We start from the raw sequence: 22,939 nt of genomic DNA, 5'->3' as shown, positions 1-22,939 counted from the left end.
CGCTCGGAAGTTATATCTACTTCTCGCTCTTCTTCGCGCGAGTTACTCGGTATAGTTTAGCTCGACGACTAACTCGCGAATATACCCTCCGACCGAGAGCGAGTAATTACTCTCTCGCCGATGGATATTCTACGTATCTTACGCTTATCGCTTACTTCGACCGACTTAGAGTTAACGCTTTAAGAATATTAGGGATTTCTTGGTAAGTAGATAGAGTCTAACGATAAGCGTATATATAAGTCATCTCTATAGTATATAGTCGATACTATACACGACTTAAAGCGTAAGAGAGAAGAGAATACGCCTTCTATACGGGGAGTGTACTAGTAATAAGAATGCACTCCCTAAGCCGTATCTCTTAGCTAGTGGCTTAATTATTCCCCGGTGTATTAGGCGTCCGTCCTTCCGATGTTTAGCCGAATCCGTAACACGTATATCTTTCGATAGTTTTAGTTAATATATAACTTTTCTAAGCTTATCTTTAATCTTAAATAGTTCTAGCTTCGTATAGTTTAGTTTTTCGCTTAGTCGTTTCGTTTTAATATTTTTTCGTAAAAAGTAAACGAGGTCTCTCTTCTCTAGAAGCGATTCCTCGATTCGTTTCTTATTTACGTATTTTATTATTCTTTCTACGAGAAATCTAAGATTCGATTTAAGTTAATCGTAAAGTTCTCTTATAATAAGAGTTATACTTAAGACTCTAAAGTTTAGATTTTCGTCTACTATTTTTTTTAATCGTAGATAAAATTCGTAGTTTATAAAGAATAGACTTATCTCTATTACTAATTTATAATTATTAAAGTAGAATTATACTACTAGTAGTAGTCGTACTTAATTAGTTTAACTATAATCTACGTATATTCGTAAATATTATTCTAATATTTAGTTAATTCTTTCTATCTATTCATCGATCTATAAATAAAACGATATAAATAACTTATACTTCGTGATTAGTAGTTTTATTAGCGCTTTCTAAAACTTAAATATAAAGAGCTTATCTCTATCCGTAATGATCTCTTTCGGTATTCCGTGATTAGCGAATACGGTTCGTAGAAATTTATATACGAATTCTTTTATCGTTGACTTCTCTAAGTATAGTCTAAAATAAAAGAATTTCATTAGTCTATTATATATTATAAGTATACTATCGTAAGTTACTTTCGTAAGGAGTTCTTTAAACTTTAGTAGTTTCGTAATAAAGTCGAACGTAATTAACGTCTATACTTCTTCTAAAGTTTATAAGAATTATAGTAGTCCGTAAGATCTATATCTTATATATTTCGTTTATATATATATTTCGTATTACTTAATGAATTCTTAGATATCTCTCCTTATATACTTCTAAGAGTTATAGTGTCTAGTGATAAGCTTAATTATTTTATCGACTTCTAGATATCTTATTAACGGGTCGTTATAATAATATTCTATAACTCTAAGTCGTATAACTTCGTTATATACCCGATCTACGAAGTAATATTCTTTAATATTAGTGTTAAGATCGTAGTTATAGTTATCTCTTTTAACTAGACTCTTAATATCTTCTACTACTAATATTAGTTATATATAAATTATATAGTTCTCTTTTATTTATAGAAGAGATATTAAAGTTAGCTTAATATTTTTTATATAGTTTAGTCGTCGGCTTAGAGCGTCTACTCTACTATTTTTCTTATCTTTAACGTAATAAATCTTAAAGTTATACGGGGCTATAGTCTCTACCTAACGTATCTATCTTTTATTAAGTGCTTTAGTTATGTTCTAATAAAGAAGATTCTTATAATCTAAGTAAATCTTCACTAAGTATTTCGATTCTTCTAAATATACTCTTTAGTGTTTTAGTACTTTCACTATTATAAGTAATTCTTTATCGTAAATGTCGTAGTGAAACTCTAGTCCTATTATTTTTCTTAAAAAATAGACCACTAGCCTAATTCTTTCGTTCTATCCTTTCTATATTAAAACTACGACGATCGCGCCGTCTAATACGTTCGTTTTAAGAAGAGTTTATCGTTTCGAGTTAAAGATCGTGAGAATCGAAGTCTTAGTGAAAATCTCCTTAAGTTTCGTAATTACTTATTTAGCTTCTTTTATTAAAGTAAAGATTATAACTTCTTTCTTTATTAAATTCGTTAGAAGTGTAGTGATTCGTAAATAATTTCGTATAAACTTTCGATAAAAATTAGCGAATTCTAGAAACGATTATAGTTCCTTTAGCGTAGTCGGTTCTAACCATTCTAGTACGCTTTTAACGTAGTCGGGGTCTATTTTAAATTCCTCTTTAATAACTATACATTTTAGAAATTTAACGTTATCTTTATAGAATTTATACTTCTCGAGTTTAATTAATAATTAATATTCTTAAAGGGCCTTTAGTATCTTCGTAACGTATTCTATATATTCTTTATAGATCTTAGAGTAGATTAAGATATCGTCTAAGTAAGCGATATAGAAAATATCTAAATATTTTCTTAACGCGTTATTAATTAATATTTAGAATATCGCTAGTGTATTAATGAGTCTAAATAGTATTATATAGTACTTAAATAATCTATATTAAGTTCTAAAGACTATTTTTCATTCTTCGTCTTCTTTTATACGTATACGATAATATACGTCTCGAATATCTAGTGTTATAAAATATTACGCTCTTTAAAGTCGATCTTAGAGCTTATTAATTCTTAGTAGCGGATAGATATTCTTAATAATAATATTATTTAATTTTCGATAGTTTATATATAATCGAAGCTTTTTATCTTTCTTTAGAACGAATAGAATAAAGTATTCTACTTCTAACTCTAATAGTTTAATATAGTCTTTCGCTAAATATTCTTTAAGATATTTTCTTAAAGTCTTTTACTCGATTTCCGATAACGAGTATAGTAATCTAAATATAGAATATTTTTCTTCTTAAAGACGTATTTTATAGTTCTATAATTTATATTCTAATAGAGTCTCGATTTCTACTTTCTTTTCGAATATAGATCTTAGTCTTTCGTATTTTAGTAAGTATTCTATCATTGTATTAGTAAATACTCGTATTAATCGTATCTAAACGATCTTTTATATATATTTCTAAGCTAATTCTATCTTAGATTCCTAGATTTTCGTAGTGTAGTTATAATTATTAAATCGTATCTAAGTCTCTATTTAGTTAATAATTAGATTATAATATTTTAATTAAGATATATCTAGTACTATATTATATTTTATATTTATAATATCGAGATTTAGTTCTTCTTAATATTCGTCGATCGTAAGTCGTATTAATCGTAGCTTATATATAAGCTCGAATATAATAGTACCGTCGAATTCTATAATTACGTCGGATCTTAGTCTTTTAGCTTTCTATTACGGTAGCTTTTCTACTATTCTAGTATATACTAAGTTTCTAGTGTATTCCGAGTTAATTAGAATATTAACTTCTTAGTCTTTTAATATCTCTCCGAGAAATATAAGTTTAGCGTTAGATCTTATAGCTATATTTAACTCGAGTTATTAATTTCTTCTTTCTTCTTTAGTTTTAACTAGCTATACGCTATTCTTACTAATTTTTTAGCGCTAATATCTTCTAAGAGCGTATTTTTAGTAATTTAGACGCTTTTAATTCTTTCATTATTTTAGTTTTTTAGTTAGTGAAGATAATTTATTTTTTTATTCTTTAAATTAAATACTTTATATTTATACGCCGCGCATCGCGCTATCGATTCTTTATAGACTCACTATACTTTTACGACGATTATATTTAGTTTTTTCGATTAAAGGTAGTCGAGATACTATATATATAGATAGAGAATTAGTTATAGAGAATAAATATAGATTATTCTATAGAGAAATAGTTCTTAGATACTAATATCTAGTAGAATTTTTATAAGTCGGAGTACTCGAACTCTACGTTCTCTATAAATTCTTAGAACTACTTAAACTTCTATCTCCGCTTTAACTAAAATTCGATCTATTATTAGTCGTATTTATATTTCTTTCTTTAGTATTTATATAATTATTATAATTTCTCTTATATTATTGTTAGACACAGCCTTAGAAGAAACCGATCACGGGCTGCGAAGGCGCGGCTTAAGACACTCATTAGATAGATGGAAGGATCTACAAGGGAACAAGGCTGAACCACGTGATATACCCTGTTAGCTCTGTCGGCCCTGTGGGCTCTACCAGCAGAGCGCGCAGAGCGCACAGAGCGTATAGAGTATAAGCATTATATATATCCTCGTTTCCCCCCCAGATAGCCTACACTCTCTTCGTAGTCAACTCATATTAACTATTGAACTTATAGTTCTTAGTAATAAGTGACTTCTCATACCTTACGTTCTTTCTAATTAGTTCATACTATTAGAATTATTACTAGAAACTCTAATCTAGTTAAACCCCGGTAGGATCTTTAACACTTTAGCTACTATCCTTATTATGAAGAACGACCTCTATGAGTAGCCAAGAAAGACCCGACCGACTCACCTCGCCCATTGATGAACTAGTACGACGCACAGCACGACTATCTCTTAACGACACTATATCTACTACTACTAGTACCTCGAGGTTAACACCGAGCACCTTAAGAACGGCAACAACTACCGCCGCACTAGTACTAATGACCAAGGGAAAGATTAGCAATCTATCTAAGCCTTTTAACGGCGTGAAATCTAAACTTATACTCTTTATTCACCATACGGATTTATATATTCTAATGAACCTCACTAACTTCTAGAGTAACTTATAGAAAATACTCTTCATAGGAAGTTACTTCGAAGATAATACTAAGACTTAGCTTAGACTCTTCGTTAAGAACTATATTAAGAACGAAGCGAATAATAGAGAGAACGAGACTATTAGTCTCTTCGCTACGTTTACGAAATTTAAGGAAATAGTAAAACTAGTATTCGGGGCGAAAAATAAAGAAAAAGAAGCTTAAAAGAAAATAATGAGCCTTCGATAAACTAGATCTATTTAAGAATATATAACTAAGTTTAGAACGCTAAATACGAAGCTTAGCTAATAAGATAATATTATCATTTCTATCTTTCGAGAAGAATTAAAGCTAAAAATTAAGTGGGAACTTCGATATTTAGAGAAAAAACTACTGGAAAAATAGATAGCTACGGCTATTAAGAAAGACAACGATATTAAAGAATATCATTAATATAAGCGCTCCAATATCACTCGAAAAATCTATACGATAAGAGCTTAACGAGCTAATACTTAGAAAAGGCGCGAATTTTATTACGGATCATAATCTATAAATTTAGACTAAGCGTAAAAAAGACGTAATAATAATAGAGAAAATAAAAAAGAGAAAATTAATTCTAAAAAAGAAAAAAAAATAACTTATTATAGTTACGATAAGCTAAGCTATTACGCGAAAGACTATAAAGATAAGAAAAAGTAGATTATAGCTACCGAAAAGAAACCTAAAACTAAGGAAATAGCGACGACTACCCCCGAAGCTAATATAGTAGAAGAAGAAATAGTAATAGTCGAAGAAAGCATCGACAGTGAGAAAGCGATATTAATAGCGATCACATCTACGCGTATATATATCCGAACTAAATACTAAATAAGAAGGATATATTTAGACCTCTACTATACTTTAACACTACCAGAATATAGCTATACTATATACGAACTAGGGAACCCCCCTTCTAAAATCGAAATAATCTTTAGTATAAGAGTCTACTAGAACGATGAATACTTATAGAAAAGAAGTTATTTAAACTTTATTTATACTCACTAAGAAGGCGACCCGAATATCTTAAACGTCTATATATCGAAAGTAAATCCGGAAGTACCGAGAGAATATAATATAGCTAATTCGTAATATAACTTCGACTTAGATCTTAGTAAAGAATCGAAGGCTTAGTATAAGAAAGAACTAAAATCTCTTACATAAGAAAAATTAGAATAAATTCTCTAAGAAGTAGTAGAAAGAATTAGAGTAAGAACCTAATAAACTTAGAAATTAATAAGGGAAGTAAAGATGACCTTAGTAGAAGAAACCCGATTACGGACCCTTATAGAAGATAATTTAAGAGAAATCGTAGCGATTACTTAAATATCTAAGAAGGAGATATAAGCTCGATTAACGATAGACCGAATACTAGCTAAAGTAGAAGTAGAGATATAAGCGATTTTAAGAATCTACCGGGAACGAGAAGTTAGAGTTCCCCGACTCGTGGAAACTCTACTTAATATTAGTATTTAAGAACTATTCCCTTATAGAATAATTTACGTCTACTCCCTACGACTAATTCCTCATCTATATACGTAATATCTTAATTATCTATAACTAGAGAAGCTAAATATAACCGCCGTAAAAGTATAGTGAGTATACGAGGAATCGATGAAACGATGCGTAGTATATAACTACGAGATATCCGATCTAAAGAATAAAAAAATAGACTATCTTTATTAACTAAAAAATTAGAACGGTGATAGAACTAAAGATATCTATATTATCGAAAATATACTTTTAGAAGACGCTAACGCTAGAAAATTAGTAAAGACGGCGCACGATTAGTAAGGACCAAGGAAGAAAGAAGAAACTAACGACTCAAGTTAAATATAGCTATAAGATCTAACGCTAGACCTATATTTCTCGGAGAAATATTAAAAGACTAGAAAGTTAGTATCCTAATTAACTCTAAATACACTAAGAACCTAGTATACACTAGAATAGTAGAAAAGCTATCGCAATGAAAAGCTAAAAGACCGAGATCCGATATAATTATAGAATTCGACGGCACTATTATATCCGAACTTATATATAAGTTACGATTAATACGATTAACGATCGACGAACATTAAGAAGAACTAGATCTCGACATTATAGATATAAAATACGATATAGTACTGAGTATATCTTAATTAAAATATTATAATTCGATTATTAACTAAGCCGAAATCTAGATACGATTCGATAATTACGATCACACTACGAAACCCTAGAAGTCTAAGCTAAGCTTAGTATAAAAACACACTAAAAAGGTTATTTAGATACGACTAGTACGCGTATTTATTAATACTATAACGGAATATCTATCGTAATACGAAAGACTAAAGTCTATATTCGAAAAGAAAGTAAAAATCGAGGCCCTACCGAAATATAAACTATAGAACTATAAAATACGACTTTAAGAAGAAAAATATCTTATATTTAGACTATTATACTCGTTGTCGAAAATCGAGTAAAAGACTCTAAGAAAATATCTTAAAGAATATTTAGTAAAAGACTATATTAGATTATTAGAGTTAGAAGTAGAATACTTTATTTTATTCGTTCTAAAGAAAGACGGAAAGCTTCGATTATATATAGACTATCGAAAGCTAAATAACATTACTATAAAAAATGTCTACTCACTATTAAGAATTAATGAGCTCTAAGACCGACTTAAGAGAGCGTAATACTTTATAATACTAAATATTCGAGACGCGTACTACTATATATATATAAAGAAAGACGAAGAATGAAAAATAGTCTTCAGAACTCGATACGAACTATTCGAGTACTATATAATATTATTTAGGCTTACTAACGTATTAGCGACGTTCTAAACACTTATTAACAACGCGTTGAGAAAATATTTAGATATTTTTTATATCGCTTACTTAGATAATATCTTAATTTACTCTAAGATCTATAAAGAATATATAAAATACGTTACGAAGGTACTAAAGGCCCTTTAAGAATATTAACTACCGATTAAACTTAAAAAGTGTAAATTTTATAAAGATAACGTTAAATTTCTAAAATATATAGTTACTAGAGAGAAACTTAAGATAAATCCCGATTATATTAAAAGCGTACTAAAATAATTAGAATCGACTACGCTAAAGAAACTATAATCGTTTCTAGAATTCACTAATTTCTATCGAAAGTTCATACGGAACTATTCGTAAATCACCGTACCCCTAATAAATCTAACGAAGAAAGAAGTCGCGATCTTTACTCTAATAGAAGAAGCTAGGTAAGTAATTAAGAAACTTAAGAAAGTCTTTACTAAGACCCCGATCCTTACGATCTTCGACCCGGAATAATAGACTTTCCTTAAAATAGATACATTAGACGGCGCGATAGCCGTAGTTCTAATATAAGAAGAATAGAACGGGAAAATTAGGCTAGTTATCTATTTCTTAAGAAAAATAATAGAACTAGAGCTTTATTACGATATTTACGATAAAGAATTACTCACAATAGTAAAAGCACTAAAATACTAAAGAGTATACTTAGAAGAACTAAAATATCTAGTGAAGATCTATTTAGACTATAAGAATCTTCTATACTAAAATATTACTAAAGTACTTAATAGAAGATAAGTGCGATAGGTAGAAACTATAGCCCCGTATAATTTTAAGATCTACTATATTAAAGATAAAGAAAACGATAAGATAGATGTTCTAAGTCGACGGCTAGACTATATAAAAGATATTCGGTTAACCCCGATGTCTCTTCTACGAATAGAAGAAGACTATATAATCTATATATAATTAATATTAGTAGTGAAAGACATTAAAGATTTAGTTAAGAAAGATAACTATAATTATAACCTTAATACTAATATTAAAGAATATTATTTCGTAGATAAAGTATATAATAAGGTTATACGACTTCGAGTTATAAAACATTACTATAACGACTTATTAATAGAACACTTAGAAGCTAATAAGATAATCGAGCTCATCACTAGGCACTATGACTCTTAGAAATATATAAGAAAAGATATCTAAGAATTTATTAAATAATACGAAATATATACGTAGACGAAGTATACGAGACATAGACCCTACGGACTACTATAACCCTTATAAACTCTAGAAGAAGTATAGACGTTAATTACGTTCAATTTCATTACGAAATTACTAAAGTCTAAAGAACTTCTCACGAAAATAACTTATAATAGTATACTTATAGTATACGATAAACTAATAAAATTCTTCTACTTTAGACTCTACCTAAAGAAGTTAACGATAGAAGAATTCGCGTACGAATTCTTACGAACCGTATTCGCTAACCACGGAATATCGAAAGAGATTATTATAGATAGAGATAAGCTCTTTACGTCTAAATTCTAAAAAGTCTTAATAGAACTATTAATTACGAAGTATAAATTATTTACATCGTTCTACTTATAAACTAATGAATAAATAGAGAGAACTAATTAAATATTAAAATAATACTTACGAATATATATAAATTATAGTTAAATTAATTAAGTATAACTACTATTAGTAGTATAATTCTACTTTAATAACTATAAATTAGTAATAGAAATAAGCTCATTCTTTATAAATTACGAATTTTATTTACGACTTAAGAAGACGATAGACGGAAGCCCGAACTCTAAAGCTCTAAGTATAACTCTTACTATAAGAGAACTTTACGACTAACTTAAATTAGATTTAGAATTTCTCGTAGAAAGAATAATAAAATATATAAATAAGAAACGAATCGAGAGATCGCTCCTAGAGGAGAGAGACCCCGTCTACCTTTTACGAAAAAACATTAAAACGAAACGACTAAGCGAAAAACTAAATTATATAAAGCTAAAACTATTTAGAATTAAAGATAAGCTTAGAGAAGTTATATATTAACTAGAACTATCGAAAGATATACGTATACACAATATATTTCATAAAGTACTTCTTAAATTAGTACTAAAGAACACTAAACTAGTTAAGATACTACCGCTAGATAAAGAATTAACACTAAAGAAATATAATATTAAGAGAATCCTTAAAAGACGCGTTATACGTAGCACCCCTTAGTATTTAATTAAATAATTAAGATACGACGAGTATAAAAATAGCTAAAAGCCGGAAGCTAATCTTTCGAAGAAACTTCTAAAGAAAATAAAGAAGAATCACCCTAGGTAGTTCTTAACGCTAGTAGAGCGTCTAGCTATTCATCGTTAAAAGTAAACTCGTACTAAGCTATCGGCGGCTTAGGTTCATTAGAAGTATAGCTCTTCTCTCGATTAAGAGTGTCTAACATCTAAGACTACCGAACTATTATATCGCTTTAAGTACGGATATACTCCTTAATCTATCGCTAATAACTCACTAATCGACGCTCTAGTTCGGTAGATTTACTTACGAACTTAGCGGCTTCTACTCGTATCTAAGTCATTCGCTAAGCTAACCGTCGAGCCCGTTTAGTTATCTCTTTACGTATCTCTCGGTAACGATTCTCTAACTCTTTCTTCTTCTTCTTCTAGAACTGAAACTCATCCTCGAAATATTAATCATTATATTTTATATTTTTCCGAGTATACTCATTATAGCGGAAATTATCTTTTAGAAGAAAGCAAAAAGATAACGACTTACTATAATTTAAGTAAGGAGCTATAGTGCGAGAACCTAAGCGTTTTATCTTCTCGGCGAGAAGGCGACGTTCGGAAGCGCGTTAACGAAAGAAAACTTTTCGAAGACTAAAAGAGAGAAGGGAAGAGAAGAAAGAAGATATCTTTAGACCTAGACGAATTTAAGTTAAGTAATATTCCGCTTTTATATCATCGCTAAGATAAATTCTTAGAATAAGAATCTAACCGGAGAGAGAATAGTATTAGATATAGCCTTAGAAGAAACCGGTCACGGACTACGAAGGCGCGGCTTAAGACACTCATTAAATAGATGAAAGAATCCATAAGGGAATAAGGCTAAACTACGTAATATACCCTGTTAGCTCTATCGGCCCTGTGGGCTCTGCTAGTAAAGCGCGTAAAGCGCACAGAGCGCATAAAGTATAAGCATTATATATATCCTCGTTTCCCCCCTAGATAGCCTACACTCTCTTCGTAGCCAACTTATATTAACTATTAGACTTATAGTTCTTAATGACAAGTGACTTCTCATACCTTGCGTTCTTCCCAACTAGTTCATACTATTAGGATTGTTACTAGGAACCCTAACCTAGTTAGATCCCGATAGGATCTCTAACAATTATCTTCCGTAAGAGCTCGTAAGAGAGTTTTCTTCGCTAAGGTTATTTATACTTCTCTTATTAATTCTTATATTTATTAGATTCTTATTCTAACTCTCTCTATTACTTCTTAAAAAATTTACTTAAGTTTCTTTTATATAAGAGATTCCGATTCTTCACTAAACTACGCTCTTAGTTCTTCGTCTAGATCTAGATCGGAGTCGTATTACGAATTCGTTATATCGTATTCTCTTAATACTTCCGAATCTATCTCGATAATATAAATATTTAAAGTACTTAGGTCGTCTTCTTAGTAAGCGTAAATAAAGTCTAAATAGCTTCTCTTTTACGAGCACTCATCGTTTTAATAGGTTTTTATACTAAAAGTTATTTCGATCTCTAAAGAGAGATTTCTTAGTTCGTATATCGTATAGCTATACTCTAGCACTAAAGAAGTATAATAAGAGTTTAAGTATAATCTTCTTACTTAATATTTTATCCGAATATATATACGCGTAGACGTAATTACTATTAATATCGCTTTTCCACTATCGATACTTTCTTCGATCGTCACTATTTCATCTTCTACTATATTAGCTTCGAGGATAATCGTCGCCGTTTCCTTAGTCTTAGATTTCTTTTCGGCGGTCGCAATCTATTTTCTCTTACTTTTATAGTCTTTTACGTAATAATCTAGTTTATCGTAGCTATAGTAAATAAGCTCTTTTTCTTTTCTAGAGTTAAGTCTATCTCTATCTTTACTCTTAATATTACCGCGTCTTTTCTACGCTTAACCTAGATCTATAGACTATAATTCGTAATAAGATTTACGTTTTTTTTAAATATTAACTCGCTACGCTCTTATCATATAGATTTTTTTAGTAACGTTAGAATATTTATATTAACGATATTCTTTAATATCGTTATCTTTCTTAATAACCGTAGTTATTTATTTTTTTAGTAGCTTTTCTTCTAAATATCGTAGTTCTTACTTAATTTTTAGCTTTAATTCTTCTTAAAAGATAGAAATAGTAATATTATCTTATTAGTCGAGCTCCGTATTTAGCGTTCTAAACTTAGTTATATATTTCTAAATAAACTCTATTTATTAAAGATTTACTATTTTCTTTTAAGCTTTCTTTTCTTTATTTCTCGCTCTAAATATTAATTTCACTATTTTCTTAAACCTTATAAACGTAGCGAAGAGACTAATAATTTCATTCTCTTTATTATTCGTCTCATTCTTAATATAATCTTTAACGAAGAGTCTAAGCTAAGCCTCGACATTACCTTTAAAGTAACTTTCTATAAAGAGTATTTTCTATAAGTCATTTTAAAAGTTAGTGAGATTTATTAGAATATATAAGTCTATATAGTGAATAAAGAGTATAAGTTTAGATTCTACGCCATTAAAGGGCTTAGATGAATTACTAATCTTTTCCTTAGTTACTAGCGTAAGTACGGTAGTAGTTGTTATCGTTCTTAAGGTACTTAGTATTAATCTCGGGGTACTAGCGATAGTAGATATAGTATCGTTAAGAGATAGTCGTACTATACGTCGTGCTAGTTCGTTAATAAACGAGATAGATTAATTCGGTGTTTCTTAACTACTTATAGAGATTATTCTCTATAATAAGAGTAGTAGCTAAAGTATTAAAGATCCTACTAAGGTCTAACTAAGTTAGAGTTCCTAGTAATAATTTAAGTAGTATAAACTAGTTAGGAAGAATATAAGGTATAAATAGTCACTTATCACTAAGAACTATATAGTTCAATAGATAATATAAGTTAGCTACGAAGAGAGTGTAACTATTCCGGAGAGAGGGCGTCGCTATATACTTATATGGGCCTTCCGAATAAGGTAATGTAGAATGGTATATTAGTATATTAGTATGCTTTAGTCCAACATATTAACAGGCCAGCTCTTTCCTATTCTAGACGTCACGTGATCCCTTTTAGCCTTATTTCCTAAGGCTACCTTATTCGGTTAAGCTTCCTTCCTTATTCATCTTACGTTCTGCCCACGGGCCTTTAAGGCTGTGTCTAACATCTAACTTAGTCGATCTTAATACTATAGAAGACATTATCGAAGTCGTTTTTCATTACGATAGCTGCGATAGTGAAAAGATATACTGAAGATAACGCTACGATCCCGCTATCGGCCACTTTACGCTAAAGCGGTTACTATTACTAACTGGTGAGGATGTATAAACTATTTCGTCGAATAACACCGCTTTCGGCATCGCTATATCCTCTAATACTGCGATCCTTACGATAAAATATCTTCTATATCTTAAATATTAAGCTCGATGCGATTATAAATAGCTACGACGTAGCTCGTATACGAAGAGACGACTTAGGTATTACTAATGGTGACCCTAAATTTATAGATAAAGCTATAGTAATGGCTAATAAATGTCTTCCCTATACCGATAAACGATATAAATATAATCTTAAACGACTACGTAGTTTCTACGAAAAGAATCGATGTCGATATTAATAGCGGTGGTCTAGACTTCCCTTAAGTTCATAATACCTAAATATCACTCGATGAATAAAAGAGAATATAAACAGTCTAGTGAAAGTAATAAGTTCATAACCTCCTCTCTTATAATAACTCTACTCATCGCTAATATCACTTCTAAGTTAAAGTATGTAATATCTTCGCTTCGGCCTCGACTAACTTCGCGACCACTACACTTCTATTTAATATATATCCACTTTTCGTAATACGGGCCAAATCTCCCCCGACAAATTTCTCCTCGCGAGTGACTATCTTATCTATAAATTCCCCTCGTGGTCCTAGTTTAACGTCTCAAGTCCCGCACGCAGGATTAGTTATTTACTCGCTAATAATTAATTTCTTATCATAAGAGGAGTCCTATACTATAGGAGATTAAACGAGAATTTCGCGAGTGGAGACACGGCGGACGATCTTATAAGAGATAAGCTCTTAGGTGGTTTAGATATAGAGATAGGCGATGGTAAGGATAATGATTAGTTAAGAATGGGAGGGATAACGAAGAAGGAATAAAAAGGGTTAAGAGGGGAAGTGAGGATAATAAGTGAAAGTGGATAACTTAGTAAGAAGGTGAGCGAGGAGAAGAATGAAGAGGAAATTTCTAATATGGAGAATAAGGATGATAATAATGAGGCTATTATAAGGGATAAGAGTGAAGTTATTTTTGTATAAGAATAACGTCTTTTCTTTTATCTCTACTAGAGGCTCTAATTTACTAATATTTTATATAGACCCCTTTAAATATATAATCTCTATATAATCTATACTCTCTACTATCGCGCTTCGCGTATATATCTTTTTAGCTATCTCTCTTCTAGCGAGTCTCTATTCTCTTATCTTATAATGAAAGATATTATCGCTAACTATAAGGATAAAACTATTATCTTAAAAGACTTTCTCTTCTTTAATAATAGCGTTAAAATAGTGAGTATTCATCCTTATAAATATATAAGTGTGATGAAGATTCTACTAGATCGTATCGATACGACGTTGAAGCTTTGAGTGGAAAAGTAAAACTCCTCTAGTAATGGGCCGAAGATTATCTCTAGTATGAAAGGTCTAATTAACGATATAGTATATAAGTAGAATAGTAAAGAGAATAAGAGTAAGAAAGTGGCGATCCGTATAGACTAGTATCTAGTCGTATTTTTGAAGTTCATAGTGAGTGTAACGCTTAGAATTAAGTATGATTTTACAATAGGGTTATGATTAATATCGCGCTAGGTGTATAATAGATATAGCTATAGCTAGTCTTTCGAGAATATATTTAGCTGTAAGTGACTGATCCTTGACTCGGCAAATCATCACTACTACGAGACGAGGATTAATCTCGAAGTCGGCACCCAGTCGCGTCTGGAAAAGGGATGGGAGAACTATGGCCTCCGAATCGCGAAGCTACGTGGAATATGACTGTACGTAGGGATCGAACAGCAAAGTCTGGGAGATATACATACATATAGAACCGCTGTACGTTGGTCAAAATGAGTAGAAAGCCATTCAGTATCTCGCGGAATGTGAGGCTTTGCATATCTCCAGGTCGGGGGCAGCAATAAAAGATGAAGGAAAGAGAGCAGGGGAGTGAAAAAGGAAAACAACGGGTGAATAGTCAGAACCAATGCTATATCTATAGCCATCTGGGTATCATTTGTTACTTGTGCTTCGCATCTCGTTCTAACTCGTCCCAGTTCCAGCGTATCCTGCCCCCATCACCTCGCATATCCATTCACCCCGGCTGATCCATTCATCTCTGCCTTCCCGTTGCCGTAGTACTCACCCTACTGCTCCTTAATCGTCGCCGCCTTATTCAATTCCCGGGGCGCTAAATATTCGCTTCCCACAGTCCCACCCTCTCATCCAGAATGTCGGGCGTCCATGCCTTCATCTCCTCAAGACAGATCTTCCTCGCGACCCAGCTGAACTCGCTGACACCGATTGTGTAATTACTCGCGCGCTCGTACTCGACCATTTAGAGGATCAACTTCACTTTATCGATATCGTGGTTAAACTTCGATTCTAAGGATTCGCGGTCTTCGTACTCTTGTAAATAGTACGGATTTCCTTCCTAAAGATTGTACCGTAGGGTAATACTTAAGCGATTTAATTTATAGTATCCGCCTCGTGTCTGCTCTTCTTAATTTTCGATATGTCGTCTACTTATATTAAATCTCTGATAAGTCCTTTAGCCATATAGTAGATAAGCACTATTTTCGTATACCGCGGAATATCTAATCGAGAACTTAACTCTAGAAGAATAAGTATTGTAATCAGTGATTTGCGAGATGTATAGTCTACTATTAATTCTCCTCTTGAGATACCGAATCTACGCTATCCTTCGCGGTTTTTAATCCCTAGTTATTCGACATAGTGAAAAAGATGAAATGGGCGAGGACGAGTTCTCGGGGGGCGGGTTCGGGAGGTCTTTGAGGACAGCGCAGACCGACCATAGATTGGATTTGGGGAGAAGGGACGTGTACGATGTTCTGGCTGGGGGTTGGAGGACTGCTTGTAGTTATGGTGAGTGGAAAGTTCCAATTAGGGGAACTTGCGTACCTTGAGGTTCGTCTGTGCTCATGGTGTCGTTGGTGGGAGTGTTTGGCAAAATCGAGAGCGGTGAGTAATGAATGCTGTAAGGACAGAAAGAAGACGAATCTAAGAGCGAGGCGAATTTCAAACTGCCCTCTCATTGGCCCAGACCACACCTCTGTGTTCCCAGTGTAGTGTTGGCCTTGCTTGCTTTATCTCCCTCAGATTGATGAATATGGGCAGTTTCAACGATTGGTACGTCATGTTCTGCGTGACCGACTCGGTCATTGTGAAGATTGTACATTCATGTGGCGAGAGGATCCCCGATTGGGAGTTATACGGTGCTGGCCAAGGGTACCAGACGCGAAGACGTTCCGGACCTCCGACGAGAGGCACACATCTACGAGACGTGCCTCAAGCCGGTGTAAGGAGCTTATACTCCTCGGGAGTTTCGATCTGGCACATCCACTCCAGTATGTTGGGCGGTACCGGTTATGCATATGATGGTGTTGAGCCTTGGAGGAAATTCGTTGAACCACCTTCGCGCCGTCCCCGATGCAAGCGAGCAAGCAAAGATACTGTATTTGGTGGAATTTCCTTGTAGCCCTCGGCACGACACAGGCCAGTCTACCTACATTTGCAAGGCTCCCATCTTCTCGAGCTTGAAGTCCCCTACCTGCGTGATCATTTCCTTTGTGGAGGTAAATGCCACCCTTGGTGCCTCTGCCAGAGCGGCTTCCTCTCCCACCTTCAAATTTGTCCTGACCCTTCCCGTGACCACGTTTAGCATTTTTTCCGCCTCCTGCATGCTATGTACTTTGTCCGTCCTCCATGCAACGTGCTGGTCCGGTCGGATCAACACCAGGGCTTTCTCATACAATGTCTTCGCCAGTTCTTCACCGTTGAGAGAGACCACTTTCAAGGGTATTGACAGAGATATGGCTGCCTCCCCCACGAATTCTTGTCCACAATTTTCGTCAAAGACCAGCAGGGTCCAGTCTTTCCCAAGTTTGTCAAATATAGGGGTGCCGTCTGAGAGAAAGATATGCGGAGGCCGACCACCTGGCCACGAGGTAGGTGTGTATTGAGCCGGTGTCCAGATAGGCTGTTCCGCATCTTTGTCTGGAATTATAACCGGCGATTCGTATCGATAGCCCATTTCGATACCAAAATCCTTGTTCTCACCAGAGTTCCTTTGGTAATGTTCATGGATGGTGGCTCGAAGTTGACGTCCCTCCTCCGTATCTTCGTCAACACGATTCGGGTCGCCACCGGATAGGATTTCTCTTAACTGGTCGTGAACCTGGAAATGGACTCCAGAGCGCTCGACGTTTTGAAGAGCAACTGGTCTTCTCTCTAATTCATAAGACTTGAGTAAGTCGCTGCCGGCTTGTCCGTTGATAACAGCGGCAAGCTTCCAACCTAAATCAAAAGCGTCGCCGATGCCCGTGTTCATTCCATAGCCTCCGGTGGGGATGTTTTGATGCGCAGCGTCTCCAGCGACGTGAACGCGCTGACTGGGACTGCTCCAATTGCGCGCAACAGCTATATGAGGTTGCCAGGTGGAGCGAACGAGGATTTGGTCAATCTCGATAGGGTACTTCCCATGGATACCACCTAAAACTCTATATACAGCCTCATGGGATTCAATTTTTTCCGGTTCTACATCCAGTGGTAGAAACAGATGAGTTGTCCACGTATCAACCTCGTCTTGGGATATGATAGCTCCCCCAAAACCGCCATGCTCTGCCAGCAGGAAAATATGCCAGAACTGGCCTTGCTTGTGAAGACGGGTGAGGTCACGAGATTTGAAATGAACGAGCAGAACGCACGTTGGGCTGAGATCCAGTCAGTGGAATAAGATCACCCTTTGCGCTCAGGCAGACTTACACTGGTCCACCATCCAACGGAAACCCAAGAGATCTTCGGACTCTACTTGAGGCCCCGTCGCAGCCTGCTAGATAGTCCGAGACGTAGACCGAAGATTTGCCCGTGTCAGCATTCGTAACTGTCGTTTTGATATGGTCCTCTTGTTCCTGGACAGATTCAACCTTCCAGCCATATCGAAGATCGATTAAAGGATCTTGGTCACAAATTGCCTTCAACCACTTCTCGAATACTGCCTGAGAGAGTCTCTGATAGGGTTCCAGCGGCAGCGTTCCATCATTGTTTTCTTGAATGCGTTGACGAAATCTTTCAACCCCAGGAAGGTCCCATCTTGTTATAGCTTCCTTGCTAGAAAGGCCGGAAGATACCAGTACAGGCTGGTCGATATTGGGGAGTACACCCTGCCGTCGCAGGTCATCGGCGAGACCTAGTTTGCGGAATAGTTCCATGGAGCGCCCATTTGTGAGGTCCATTTTGGGCCAGCTGGTAGTGGTCTTGTTTCGCTCAAATAGAACGGATTTGACGCCATAGTATGAGAGTACTCTTGCCAGAATCAGACCGACTGGGCCGCCTCCTGCAATCAGAACTGTGCCTTTGGGCAAAATATGCGATTCTTGCTGCGTGGTGCCGTTGGTGCCGTTTGATTGAGCCATTTCTTAGCCTGTCTTGACTGCTCCAACTGCTTGTGGCCGGGGAGTGGGTACGGGATTTGGGGGGGGGGGGGGGGCCGGGGCAGAGCAATTAAGAAAATCCGCTGAGGCAGAAGATGACCAAATCCAAAATCTAGAACGAGGCAGAAGTCATCCAACAGTGAAGTCCTTTTGATGGATGCTGAGAGACGGCTTCGGCTTCGGCTTCAGAGGCTATATTCTGTTAGTGCTTTTGTTCACTGAAAAGCTCGGAGAAGGATACTCCAGACAATTCGGAAACTCACTCTGTAGGTGAGCAGTTCTGGGACAATGCCAAGGTCTCATTCCGAGCGGCTCAGCTCGCCGATGGCTGCCCCTTTCGGTCGGAAGTTCGGCCCGAGAGAGAGGCAGAGGCGTCAATGGTGCTTCAGCGTTTGATTTCAATTCGCTTGAATGGAAGCACTGTGGACCGTTCGCGACGACGAGTCATTCCAGCCTGCCTGTGCTCGCCAAGGCACTCCACGCGCTCAGTCCCCGTCTCCGCTCAACCCCAACCCACAAGTCTCCCCGCACGGGGTAAAAACCTCACCAACACTCTATGCACCAGCTCACCATTTCCAACACTTTGACAATCGCATGGGAGCCTGATCATGACGCTCCCATCAGAAACACCGCTCAGTTCCGCCCTTTCGCAATCTCAGCCGACGCAAAATCCACGAACAAAGCGTTCGGTCGCATGCAACTTCTGTAGGGCCAAGAAAATCCGCTGTAAGCTGCCACAATCACGAAGCTGAAGGCAGTTGACTAATCCTCTATATAGGCAATGGCGACGACCACAGCCCGTGTGCAAACTGCCTTGATCGAAACCAACCTTGCATATCATCGAGTTCACGTCGTTGGCGCAACAAGGACCGAGGCAGTGGAAACAATGACGTAGCAGAGAGACTGGCTCTCGTCGAAGCACTGCTCAAGCAACGACCTTCTACAGTAAGTGGTATTTCGATGTGTTGATCTTCTATCGCTCCTAATATTTTCAGCCTGCCACCGCAAATCTCAACCCGTCGCACGACCCTATAAACTCGTGGAGCAATAATCTCGCCAATATGCTGCCTAGAGCGACTGATCAAGAGCCACTGAACCAGTTACAGATTCCACCTTCGCCTTATACGTCCGAGAACAACAGTGCAGAAAGTCAGCGTGAGAATCTGTCCTGCCCTACGCCCTCAAATCCACAGCGAAAGCCTAGCCTTCCTGGGGCTGCGAACCCCGTCTCACTAGTTCAAACAAGCTCTGCGCAAAATGACACGACTTCTTCAACCTTTGATTGCGATCCTAAATATGTAGCTTTCACCACTTTCGACCGTTCTGAAATTCCGGGGTACGGGGAGAGTACCCCTGAGGAAATCCGCGAGAGGAGCAGTATCTCGTCGAGTGAAACAGTAGGTCATTCCGTAAAAGCTCTTAGTTTTATGTTGTTCATTCACTGACTGAGGCTGGGAAGTCCAATTGGGAATATCATGGTATGGACCAGTCATGTGAGAGGATTTTTACCCATGCTCATTGGTTTTAGGCCCAAGATCATTCTTGTCGATTTGTTCAAAACCGGGAATTCAGTGGGTCGGAAGAAAGACAGGAAGCTCGAGCTTCAATGAATCGGCTACGACCTTTACCACATACATAACCCGTCGCCTGAAAATTGAAAGGAGAATGTCGACGGTGCGAGCACCAGAGCCAGACCCGGAAGCTGCCTGGAGGTACACTCGAGGTAACATCCAAAACTCAACCTTGAGCGTTCTCAACATCGGCTGATGTGATTCTTACCAGCGTACTTTGATGAGGGACTCGATTCTGCCCTAGGCATTGTGCACCGGCCGTGGTTTGAAGCGCAACTCAAAAGTTATTTTAATGGTACTATCAACGATAGTGATCCAGCTTGGTATGCCTTGCGTAACGCTATCTACGCTTCTGGATGTCGGATCAAGCTTTCAAAGTATAAGTCCTTCTTCGAGGCTAATCAAACGGCATGGGGATGGTTTGAAAACGCCCTGGCCGCACATACCGAAATTTTATACTTTCGAACGTCAATCCTTGGCGTACAAGCATTAACATTAATGGTGAGAGGAGTCGTTGAACAAGTTAGGAGAAGATGCCGAATTGACATGATATAGGCCTACTACTCCCAAAATATCGGCAGTCCTTGTCTTGAGTATATACTTTGTACCAACGCCTTGCGACTGGCTGTGGCTAAGGGGCTTCATCGACAAGCGGTATCATCATGGAACTTGACTGAGCACGAAAACACCCTCAGAAGCTGTCTATTTTGGGCTGCATATTGTCTAGAGAAGCAGATAGTTTGCCAATCTGGGCGCCATTCGGTTTGTCCAACCCTTAAGCACACTGAGAATTATGCTGATTCTACTTCCAGCTCATTGACGATGACGACGTCAATTGCCAAGTACCTACACAAGTTCCTCCCGGCAGCACCATGAACCTCCAATACTTCAGTATTTTGATAAGACTGGCTCGATTATCATCGCTGGTGTCCAAAAGACTCTCTACTATTCGAGCTTATCAGCAGGGTGCCGAGCTTTTGGTCAGATCGGTCGCTGAGTTGGACGAACAACTCAATGTTCTCAAGCGATCAGTAGACCCTATCCTTGTCCTCGATTCTCCTATCAAACTTAACCGACCGCCGGCCGGAATGACCCTTCAACAGCTCATGTATCTCCGATACGGCTTTTTCAACGTAACGCTCGATATCCATACTGCCCTGACTTACCCCTGGAGTCGGGGCATGCTTGGCTTGACCCCCCATGTTGCGCTTCGCAATCAGGTAGAGAAATCTACTCAGATGGTGGCCGAAACTTGCCGCAACGCCATCCTAGCAACTGAACACATACACTTCGACGCTAGCACTCCTGTTCCGTGAGTCTAATGATTTTCGTGACGCACTAAATGCTGACAAGTACTTCCAGGCTGAGCTTTTTCGGGCCGATCTATGCTCTTATCAACCTCTTTATCTATATTCTACAAACTCCTCAACAGCCTCGTATTCAGTCAGACCTCGCGCTGATGGACGTGGGCGCTGGACACTTCGCCCGGATGCAATTTGCAACAGATTCAGAAATTTCCTTCAGCTTTGCGAAAGAGATGGCCGCGCTGGCCCATGAAGCTGTAGAAAAGGCGTCTCGACGCTATGCAGGCAACGATAGCGTCAGTACTGAGGCAGACCTCTCTCGATTCCCACAAGACATGTCTGATACAATGACGGATCGGAATGTCCTGGGGGAAGATCTACAATCTGATGATCCCACCGCCGTGAGTTCCCCTAGGCCTGCCTTGCTTGGTGTGGCAGCTTTCAAAAGTCTACTTGGAGATTGGGCTGCTGACTTTGCTGTCTTTTTCAGGGCTACGCGAACTCTTTTTTTGATCTCGAATTGGAAAACTGGAGTACATTTCTTCCTGGTGGCTTTGACGACAACATGATGGATTTTTCGGTCATCTAACTTTGTCTACTAGTATTGCAAACTTTGGCAATTCTGCCACCTGGCCCATGCCAATTGAGGTGCTGAGAGAGTCCAAAGCCATTGTCGAGGTTATCAGAATTGATCTCGTTGTCTTTTTCTTCCCAGCCAGAAGACAAACCACTCCTCCACCCCCGGCTGAAACAAGACGACTTTCACGGGTCTAGGATAACAGGGTTCAGCTGATTTCTGCCGCATGTGCTCTATGGTATCAGTGAATAACATGTTATGTATGAACATTGTGACAACCTTCATTTTGTGAACGTCTACATCAATCTAATCCTCTGGGAAATAGGGTGTGGCCAATCTTTCCATAAATTCATGATGCTGTGTATGCCGAATTGTATGTCAAAGCGTCCTATATATCCGGCTTCGTGGAAATTGTGGGTCAGGCTGTGTGTCTGCTGGCGAGGATCTTCCAATCTACAACGGTTCAAAGAAACCGGCCGGCTGAACAGCCATTTTCTCTGTACAAGTCCACCAATCTCGCCTTCAAGCAAGGCTAGTATCATTCCCAGCACTCATGATTTTGACGTGATACGCCCAAAGACCCGAACAAAAACGTTCGAAAGCCATTCTTCTGCGTTCACCATGTCTTGCTACAATGCTGGAAGCCAGCTTCAGGGCATACCCTCTTTTGGGGGAGGGGCCGCCTGCACCATTACGGATTTTGGTCTACGTATTTTGACTTCTTGAAACGGCACCAAGGCCCCCTAGGCAAAACATTTTTCTAGCTCAGTTACTAATGCAGACTCTTGGATCAAGGATCTGAGACCGGACGCAGGCCGAAAGGTGCCTGATTTCTACGACATTTGAGAAGCAATGTCTTATATCATTTGCCACGGCCGAAATGTGTGGCTGGCTCGTCACTTTGGTATGACTAGGACCTATGTCCGACAGATCGCTGCCCCTGCTTTCCGTTCTGGACCAAGAT

The 22,939-nt window shown here is 37.1% G+C and overlaps 2 protein-coding genes across 2 annotated transcripts; one reads left to right on the top strand and one right to left on the bottom strand.

The window, feature by feature from the left end:
• Window positions 1-16,596: 16,596 nt before the first annotated feature.
• A1O5_13420 (uncharacterized protein) lies at window positions 16,597-18,505 on the bottom strand (the record flags this gene model as incomplete). Its single annotated transcript, XM_007753986.1, has 2 exons — window positions 16,597-17,803; window positions 17,856-18,505. The coding sequence occupies 2 exons, from the start codon at window positions 18,503-18,505 to the stop codon at window positions 16,597-16,599; spliced, it is 1,857 nt and encodes a 618-aa protein (XP_007752176.1).
• A 2,461-nt stretch (window positions 18,506-20,966) lies between these two features.
• A1O5_13419 (uncharacterized protein) lies at window positions 20,967-21,987 on the top strand (the record flags this gene model as incomplete). Its single annotated transcript, XM_007753985.1, has 3 exons — window positions 20,967-21,406; window positions 21,457-21,799; window positions 21,889-21,987. 3 exons carry the CDS (start codon window positions 20,967-20,969, stop codon window positions 21,985-21,987), a joined length of 882 nt encoding a protein of 293 aa, XP_007752175.1.
• Between the last annotated feature and the right edge of the window lie 952 nt (window positions 21,988-22,939).

Source organism: Cladophialophora psammophila (assembly GCF_000585535.1).
Source record: "Cladophialophora psammophila CBS 110553 chromosome Unknown aczJe-supercont1.55, whole genome shotgun sequence".
Taxonomy (NCBI): domain Eukaryota; kingdom Fungi; phylum Ascomycota; class Eurotiomycetes; order Chaetothyriales; family Herpotrichiellaceae; genus Cladophialophora; species Cladophialophora psammophila.
This window is presented reverse-complemented; position numbering and strand designations above follow the sequence as displayed.